At 32.8% G+C, this 9,866-nt stretch overlaps 2 protein-coding genes across 2 annotated transcripts; both read left to right on the top strand.

Moving 5' to 3' along the window:
- The first annotated feature begins 1,721 nt into the window (after nt 1-1,721).
- Nucleotides 1,722-7,273, top strand: LOC139511046 (uncharacterized protein in xynA 3'region-like). Its single transcript, XM_071297615.1, has 6 exons — nt 1,722-1,774; nt 2,378-2,610; nt 3,505-3,788; nt 5,865-6,020; nt 6,229-6,435; nt 7,226-7,273. Exons 1-6 carry the CDS (start codon nt 1,722-1,724, stop codon nt 7,271-7,273), a joined length of 981 nt encoding a protein of 326 aa, XP_071153716.1.
- A 16-nt stretch (nt 7,274-7,289) lies between these two features.
- LOC139511047 (uncharacterized) lies at nt 7,290-9,600 on the top strand. Its single transcript, XM_071297616.1, has 3 exons — nt 7,290-7,540; nt 7,919-8,060; nt 8,596-9,600. Exons 1-3 carry the CDS (start codon nt 7,428-7,430, stop codon nt 9,598-9,600), a joined length of 1,260 nt encoding a protein of 419 aa, XP_071153717.1. The 5' UTR covers nt 7,290-7,427.
- Nucleotides 9,601-9,866: the final 266 nt, after the last annotated feature.

Here is a 9,866-nt window from a genome sequence, read left to right on the forward strand (position 1 = left end):
TTAACAATCTGCCCATTAGTGTGGTGCATCATGTCATCCTTTCTTGGTGTAGCAAGTGATATTATACATTTAACTTCACACCATTTCTCTTGAATAGTGGATATAAGTGCAAACAGCTCACATGCACAATTCTGTGGGGTTTTTGTCTTTAGATCGTTGGTAAGTATGTGTAAAACAACAACAGCTGGTGGAGTTTGAGGATTATAACCAAGGATATACTCATTTGTTTTATCCAGAGTAAAGCATATTTCCTTAATAGCATCTATACTTGGCGATAATTTACTTTCATTGATCCCACGAATATTTGACGTTCCTATTAGAAGGACACTAGGTTTCCAAATTGGTTGTTGGTCAACTTGTTCTTTAGTCTGGTGTTGTGACTTGGATGTTGCAGTTCCAGCGTGTTGACCAGAAATATCCATTATATGTAGTACGTGACTTAGCAACTTGGTACATATTTACAATTACATTGTACGTACATACATTCATTCATATTATTCAAAAACATTTCGAACCACAGTGCATCTCACCAAATCGTCCCAAACGCTTCTTCGAAAACGACCAGTGCACAAAATAGATTTTTCTTTTTTAATTTTTAGATTTACAACAATGAATGAATTACATATGTTATCCGTTATTGAATAATTCTTTCTAAAACGTTTTAAAACATGATTTCTTCTGTCTCTGACATAAAATTGTGGTAACTTAAAAGTTTCACGCATGCAACACAATATAGGTATAAAATTCTTCAGGTCCAACTTGCTTACTTTATTTATATAAACTGGCTTAATGTAACAAATTAGCCAATTATTAAAATATAATAATGTGGTCATTTTTATAAATTTCCTGTTTACAAAACTTTTAATTTTTCGAAACACTAAGGATTTTCTTATCCCAGGCATAGATTACCCTAGCCGTATTTGGCACAACTTTTTGGAATTTTGAATCCTAAATGCTCTTCAACTTTGTACTAGTTTGGCTTTATAATTATTTTGATATGAGCGTCACTGATGAGTCTTATGTAGACGAAACACGCGTCTGGCGTACTAAATCATGATGCTGGTACCTTTGATAACTACTAGTATATTCAACTGTAAGATTAATACTAGTACGAAATATAAAGTTAAATAATATTTCGGATAACTCAATGATTTAACCAGCTGTCGAATTGATATATTCATTTATTATATGATTATATTCCCTTCTTGCTGGGTGGGTTGGGGGTTGTGGAAAACGAACATATTTTATACAAAGACACATGCCCGGTCTTAATTGAGAGTTTAATAGTATTATTGTTATTGTTACTTTTTTTTTACCCAGTGTACAATTATGACTTATCATTGTGATTTTCATTACTTTATTATACTATTTTTAAAATCATAAAATGCTCTTTTTAATTACTATATTCATAATAAAAATCACATATTACAAGTTTATTTTGAGAGTCTGTGACATTGCTTACCACTTGTTTCATAAGTGTATCTATGTTTGCTTACAAGTTGTTCAGCGAGTGTCTGCGACATTTCGAGTAAGTTTTTCTGTAAGTTTATTTGACACTCCATACTTGTTGTTCCGCGAGTGTCTGCGACATTGTTTACCTGTTTTTTCGTGAATGTCTGTGACATTGCTTTCTAGTGTTCCCATGTATATCTGATACATTGCTTACCTGTTGTTAGTGTCTGTGATTGTGCTTTCCAGCTGTTCTATGAGTGTATGTGACAATGCTCATCAGTTGTTCCGTGAGTGACTGTGATATTCGTTTTCAGGTGTTCCTGTAAGTGCCTGTGACATTGTGTATCTATTGTTTTGTAAGTGTATAAAACTGTCATTTTGCAACGATTTTTTGTGTGAATTTCTGTGATAAAATGCGTTCCTCTTATTCTCTTTGAAGATAATTAATCATTTCAGAGAAAACAATATTTTTTAAAACTGGTAAATCTAATAACCTGTTGAATTCTCATTTTGAAACCGGTATCGTTCAAAGTTTTATAAAATCATACAAACCCTAACTGCCCTGCTAAAATATACAATATTTATACATTTCTATCATTCTAAGGACACATTAACTGCTGATATCAACGAAGAAAGAACAATCCCCGAAGAAGTACTCGGAACGGCATGTGTAAGTACATAAGTTGTTATATATACTCTGTTTATTAGAATATACTGTGTGGCAGTACAATAATGAGTAGCTATCGTGTTTCTATAATATTTTCAAGCTTTTATTGATCACATCACGTGCAAAGTTCAAATGTAAAGTTAATTGGTATAGGATTTGCGTAAGAGACAATTTATTTGAATTAGGAAAGGTGATTATTCGGCGCGATTGTACCTGATGCAACCTATTTTTTCTCAATTGATTATTTACTTCAAAAAGAGGATTTTTACAGGATGAAGCGGCAGATGTTTTATCAAGGGTAGCTACATTTGATAGAAAGACGAAAGCTAATTTACACGAGGTGTATGAAGAAATAGAAGATGTTTTGAAGAGTGATAACTGCTTTCCTGAAGTAAAAGAGGAAATGTCTGCAGAGTTTGGGGATATTAACAAAGTGATCCATTTAAAAAAAGCTGATGTGTATGAAGAACTTTGTCCTATTGTTATCACAGGTTTGTATTTTTTTATTGCAGGTTTACATTTAAACTAGCTGTTAAATTACTTGAAAATGGTATATGTCAGTCTACAATCAAATTATCAGTGTATAGTCTCTGTCACGTAAAATTGGCACAATGATTTTTGTCAAAATTTGGTTTAATATCAGCCGCGTTCACTCGAGATGATGTTTTTCAATTAGCGCAAGAAATATCCAGTCCAAATATCCACTACTGTCCTACCTTTTATTGTGTTTGCACTGTATAATCCTGAACTTCACATTTTTCAAGATTATTTACATTTTTAAACCGCCATCTTGGTTTCTATGAGGATCCCTGATTTACATAACATTCGTTACTCTCCGGTAATATCATTGTCACTGATGATACAATTTCCGGCGCTTTTTGCATAAAGATTACGAAAAGCTCCGAGAGAAACGAGAAAATAGACAGCACATTGAACCCCACGGCAACACTTCCGGTAATAACAATGTCGGATTCCGCCAAAAAAATAATCTTGGATTATGTGAAGGTCAGGATCATACAGTGCAAACACAATAAAAGGTAGGACAGTAGTTGATTTCTGAAATGATATTTGATTCCGCTAAATGAAAAACGTCATCTTGAATGAATGTGGTTGTTAGTTTAAAAATTTTCAACCAAAAACATTGTGCCAATTTTACGTGACGGCGACTATATAAACTTTCCAGATTTGAACACATGTTGTTTATATTTTAGATTTTAAAATAAGTTGATACTTACGAAAAGATATATAACTAATGCTATAAATTGAAAAATCAGTCTAAGAATTACAATTTTGTTATACTCCTTTCATATCAGTAGCAGCCGGAAACTATTAGTTATTCAAAAACATGAATATGTACGTGTATACCATGTTGATGTGTTTTCAAGGGGAGACCAGCGCTGGTAAAAGTACTTTTGTAAACTTATTACTTGGAGTTGAACTTCTACCTCAGTCGCCTTTGACTTGCACTTCCCCAATTTGTCGTATCAGTAATAGAGTCCGCAAAAGAATAGTATTGATAGACAGCGAAGACAACCAGCAGATTGTTGAACTTGAAAATACGGAGGGAGCAGAAGAAATGCGGAGACGTTTGAAAGGTTATATAAGTGCTACTCAAGCCGGCGAGAAGTACAAAGCTGTCGATATATGCTGGCCTATCGCTTGTCTGCAGGTAAATCTGCAAATATTTCTTAGTTTTACGAAGTGCAAATCTGCCTGCTTTTGTAATTTATACTTTAGGTCTCTGTATACTTAAGTTTTTGTCATTTGTTTGTAGGCTTTCATACTTTAATCCTCAGTTCTGTCCCATAACTCTGTCCCCGAGGGTATCACCAGCCCAGTAGTCAACATTTCGGCGTTGACATGAACATCAATCATGTGGTCATTTTTATAAATTTCCTGTTTACAAAACGTTGAATTTTTCGAAAAACTAAGGATTTTTTTATTCCAGGCATAGATTACCTTAGCCATATTTGGCATAACTTTTTAGAATTTTGGATCCTCAATGCTCTTCAACTTTGTATTTGTTTGGCTTTATAAATATTTCGATTTGAGCGTCACTGATGAGTCTTATGTAGATGAAACGCGCGTCTGGCGTACCAAATTATAATCCTGGTACTTTTAATAACTATTTAAACCACTTGGTCGATGCCACTGCTGGTGGACGTTTCGTCTCCGAGGTTTTCACCAGCCCAGTAGTCACATTTCGGTGTTGACATGAATATCAATCATGTGGTCATTTTTATAAATTTCCTGTTTACAAAATTTTGAATTTTTCGAAAAACTAAGGATTTTCTTATTCCAGGCATACATTACCTTGGACATATTTGGCACAACTTTTTTGAATTTTGGATCCTCAATGCTCTTCAACTTTGTACTTGTTTGGCTTTATAAATATTTCGATTTGAGCGTCACTGATGAGTCTTATGTAGACGAAACGCGCGTCTGGCGTACTAAATTATAATCCTGGTACTTTTGATAACTATTTAAACCACTTGGTCGATGCCACTGCTGGTGGACGTTTCGTCCCCGAGGGTATCACCAGCCCAGTAGTCAACATTTCGGTGTTGACATGAATATCAATCGTGTGATCATTTTTATATATTTCCTGTTTACAAAATTTTGAATTTTTCAAAAAACTAAGGATTTTCTTATTCCATGCATACATTTCCTTGGACATATTTGGCACAACTTTTTTGAATTTTGGATCCTCAATGCTCTTCAACTTTGTACTTGTTTGGCATTATAAATATTTCGATTTGAGCGTCACTGATGAGTATTATGTAGATGAAACGCGCGTCTGGCGTACTAAATTGAAATCCTGGTACTTTTTATAAACATACATGTATATATATAATATCCATAAATGATATACCTCCCTCATTCTCATTTCATATATGTCCTTATGGTTTTGAACGCTCCACTTAATTATAAACTTGTTAACTCTTTGTGTCGACAGTGTCTGGTGAAGGTTATTACAGCAAAACACGATGTCTGTACGGAAACATTGCATACGCAGTTTCGAATTGATTTCTGCAATTTTTGTTGTTTTTTTTTTTTAAATTGCGCCAAGCGCTGAACATGTATTTTTCAATAACAGAGGTATTTCACTAACATTCTTAGGCATTCGTTTTGATTTATTGTCCATATAAAGAAGTGTGCTGAAGTCCCACATTGTATATTACCGTAAAAATTCTTGGAGTAATTCCATAATCGTCGTCTGATAAACCTATTTCTAGACTGTGTTGCAAACAAGATTTGTTTTCCTCTGCCGTTTAGTCACTTTATAATGGTATGTCAATTTTTTTAAATATCAGATTTCTTATATATTGTATAGAGGATGAAGTTCGGTCAGGGTTAAGGAATTTAATTTTGTCAGATATTTGGATACCTTGGGTTTTTTCTAAGATACAGGGTAAAATATTTTCTCACATACCACTCATTTTTCTTTTTATAGTAGACTTTAATAGTTCATAAAATAGTTATTACCAAATTAACGTCAGATTCCAGATTTTTTTCTTACCATTGGAGACCAAAATAATGCCAATGCTTAAATATGTGGTAAAAGTCCCAGTCAGCATTTTCCTGCCATTTTAGAAAAAAAAATCAAACATTTTTAGCTTATGTTGTTCTTTAACTCATGTTCTTACAGTATCAATTCTTAATAGTAGATTTTTTAATTTCACCTAATTACATCCTTAATGCACAATACTTTGTATTGAAGAACACGAAAGATTTTTAATTTAAGAGTTTCTTTCAGAATAAAATAATGATTGTGGATACCCCTGGTATAGGTCCAGATAACGACATACTTGCAAATCGTTTGTTTGAGTATCTACCATCAGCTCTTGCCTTTATATATGTCATTAATCCAACCAACGCCGGAGGAGTGCAGAGTGATAGGGTGAGTATAATATAACTATGTTGTCATACAAAAATCTTCGGGATAGCGATGCTTCTAAATGTTAGCACACACACAAATGAATGATTTTAACGCTATCTATGCATGTATCAAGCTTTGATAGCATTTCAATTCAAAATTTTAGTACACATTCTTAAGGTACTAAATGTCTTTATATTTGTTATTGATAATCTTATTTTCCTTACAATAGCTTCAAAGAATATTAGAGGAACAAGAAAAACGTAAATGTATGGGTGTAAAATCGGTTTTTGATCCCAGAAGAGCAATTTTTGTATGTAACAAATGGGACCAGATGCATGAGGACGAAGAACAAGTTTTCGACCATATTAAAGAGAAACTTTCGAACAAATGGACCAATTTCGACAGCAGTAAAATCTATAAAGTTAGTGCCTGGGAGGTAATACATTTTACTCATAGAATTTGTGTTTTCATGATTATTACATGGTATTTCAGCCTAAGGTATTTGGCACAACTTTTAGGAATTTTGGGTCCTCAATGGTCTTCAAGTTTGTACTTGTTTGGCCTTATAAAGATTTTGATATGAGCGTCACTGATGAGTCTTATGTAGACGAAACGCGCGTCTGGTGTATTAATTTATAATTCTGGTACCTTGATAACTTTTATTATCAGCCCAAGAGCCGAAGGCTTATATTGACCCTTGTAAAGTTATTTACTCTTAAGTATGTGATAACTATATCCCTATGTAACGAAATCAGCAAAAGAGCCGACAGTGTTGATTTTGACCATGGGCTGATAAGGGGGCTGATATGAAAAAAAACTAGGAATTCTTCAGCAGAAGGTTCACAGACAAGAACTATTTTTTTTAATCTTTGAAAAATGCATTTATTGTTTAATTTGTTTTGCATTTTTTTATCAAATATTTTCCTTTTTCCTGATTTTTATATTGTTTTCCTTTTTTTTTAATCCATTTCACTAAAACGTCCTAATTTGCCAAGTGAAGTTGAAATGCCATGCGCTAACTTTACAGAAAGGCATGCAATAATAACCAGGAAAAGTTGATAATGAAAGTCATACTACACAACCAAGACAATATGTACAAATAACAGTTTTATCAAGGGGTATAATTATACCAATACTTTCTATGAGTATATGATTATTAACCGGAAGCAATTGATAACGAAAGTCATATCATGCAGCTAAGACAATTCTTCAGATTTTTTAAATAGATAGATATGTACAATTTACGTGTCAAAGGGTACCACTATTTTCTATAAGTATATGATAAGAAAATGTATCACAACATAATATAAAAAGAAAAATTGCTAAAGATAAAAAAATATGTTTCCAAAATTATTGCTTTATTTGTACATGTATATTTGAATATGTTTTTTTTGGGAAAATAACTGTGTGTCTTAATATTCTAAGGAAATGCAACGATCTAAGAATGGCCAACCGATTTCCGATAACTTCAAAGCTCTACTTCGTGGAATAGATCAAATGATACCTGCATGTCTCCAGGAAAAAATATCTCGACACGTTAAGTAAGTCATTATACAGAAACGTAATTAAATATTTAGATACCAAGATGTCCAAATTGAAGGCGGAAGAGATCATTGGAGCGTTCTAAAAACTATATATATGTACATGAATATTTGATAACCAAACAGTGAAAATATGTATCAATAGCAGTGAATGTCCCCCGTTTGAATTTATAAATATATATATTTTTTTCAAATCTTCTCAATAACATTTTTTTTTAATTTGGATAAACGTACATTTAGAAGATATATCTGCGATGCTTAATAAAACATCTTCGATTGACAAGAAAACCGTTTGCATTAATAAGAATTTTATTTAACCTAGATTAGCAAACTATATCTTTTCGCCAAATATAAACCTCGCATTCTTATACGTTGTAGTTGGCAGAGGTATTTTCTAGAAAGACTTAACTTCAAACTTACAGCTCGGATAATTAATGCTATGCGAACTGAAGATGAAAAACGAAAGATGGCTAAGCAAGTCGTGAAAAGGATACAGAAAGTGAGAGAAAACATCAAATCTGTAAGTAAGTGAGTTGAGTTATTAAGACAACAACAAAACACGTTACTTTGACAGTACTGCATTATACCTATAGGGAAGTTATAAAGTATAAAAAAAATGTAACGGGGAAATAATTTTAACATTACACTGTTTAACAAAGTATTTAGTAACAATAAATCATATGATTTTATAAATGTTTTGGACAGTGTCCCCTGTATTTGTTAAGGGGTTAATAATGGTTTTTTTTAATATATTTATTTTTAAATAGGCGGCGTTTGCCAAAATCTATCAATATTTACCTCTTTGGAAATATTTGTTTATATTGAAAGGATTTTTGAAAATTGACCAGGGGCCGGGATGAATAAACTCTGGGGAACTAACCAGTACATCTTGTTATCGTGGGAAATATTTTTATAGTTTTATTTTTTATTTTTATAGTTAGTTTTTTTTTAGAGTCATTTCTTTATATTTTTCTCAAATTTTATTTTCTGACACTACTTTAAGCCATGCAGTTTGTAGAATATTTTACATAGAATATATATTGTTGTTTGCACAGGTTCAGTCGAAACTGAAAAGTGTAGCAAAGGAACAATGTCAGAAAAGTTCAGAGCTGCTTAATTTATACTTACATCAACCGGAAATACGGAATAATATGTTTTCATGGACGGACGATGTTCTGCCGGAAAAAGACGACATTGAAACGATTGAAAAGGAAGTTATGCGTTTTGTGGAGGAATGTATAGCTAGACAAATACAAACATGGCTTAAACAATCTAACAATGGTGGACTTTCTGAATTTATGGCAAAACAGTTTAAGAAGGAATGCGCTATAATTGAAACCGATTGTACTGAAATAGACGACATAATTCTCGGACGATCACTAAGTACTTGTGAACTAGGTATATCCACACCACGACGACAATCGGACAGGGATACATTAAGTTCTACAAATATTTCTACTGCACAAAAAGTCGCCATTCTTGCAACCTTTCCAATATGGATGCCTTTGTCTCTAGTCGTTGGGTTGTTTGCTGTACCGATTGGTATTGGATACTATACAGTTGGTAAGATAACTGACAAACGAAGCGTAAAAGAATACAGGCAAAATAAACAAGTATACGTTAAAAATATTGCAGACAAAATGCTGGAGGAAATTACCATACAATTTTTGAAAGAAAAGGTCTTTAGACAATTTTTAAATGAAATGAATAACCAAATAGATCAATTCTGTGACTCTACTGTTCCGAGAAGAATTGCAGCTGGAGAAATACTGATCAAAGGAATAAAAAAAGACATACGGCAACCTGTAGAAATAAGGAAACAATGCATTTTAGTGGAAAGCGACTTAAAATCAGCTTATGGCCGTGTTTTATTTATTGATATCGAATATTTTGATAAGTTTAAGTTAAGTCAATCAGACGTACGAAGGAAAGACCTTTCCAGTGAGTTAGAAGTGTTTGTAAATGGAGAATGGAAAGATACAGTTGTAAAACAAATGAAATGGTCATACAGTAATGAATCAGACTGTTCAGTATTGAGTGAAATCCAAATATTGAGGTGAATAGACTAGTTCAAGTCAACGTAGAAAAACATGATATAATAAAATCATAAAAACAAATAGTATGTTTATCATTCTCAAACATTTTTCTGCAATAATTTGTGGTTTGTAGATCTTTATAAAAAAAAAGATGCTAGATGATTGCCAATTAGACAACTAACCCAAATAGTTCAAATGAAGTGGATGTCAGAAATTATAGGCAACCGTTCGGCCTTCACCGATGAAAAAAACTTAGTAACATATAGTCGGCTATAAAAGACACCGACATG

Source organism: Mytilus edulis, chromosome 2 (assembly GCF_963676685.1).
Source record: "Mytilus edulis chromosome 2, xbMytEdul2.2, whole genome shotgun sequence".
Classification (NCBI taxonomy): Eukaryota; Metazoa; Mollusca; class Bivalvia; order Mytilida; family Mytilidae; genus Mytilus; species Mytilus edulis.

Coding starts and splice junctions, on each gene's coding strand:
- LOC139511046 (XM_071297615.1), top strand. CDS start 1,722: ATGCTCATCAGTTGTTCCGTGAGTGACTGTGATATTCGTTTTCAGGTG. Junction 3,789..5,864: donor GGCCTATCGCTTGTCTGCAG/GTAAATCTGCAA, acceptor TTTTAATTTAAG/AGTTTCTTTCAGAATAAAAT. Junction 6,436..7,225: donor ATAAAGTTAGTGCCTGGGAG/GTAATACATTTT, acceptor TTTTTTAAATAG/ATAGATATGTACAATTTACG.
- LOC139511047 (XM_071297616.1), top strand. CDS start 7,428: ATGCAACGATCTAAGAATGGCCAACCGATTTCCGATAACTTCAAAGCT. Junction 7,541..7,918: donor AAAATATCTCGACACGTTAA/GTAAGTCATTAT, acceptor TATACGTTGTAG/TTGGCAGAGGTATTTTCTAG. Junction 8,061..8,595: donor TGAGAGAAAACATCAAATCT/GTAAGTAAGTGA, acceptor TTGTTTGCACAG/GTTCAGTCGAAACTGAAAAG.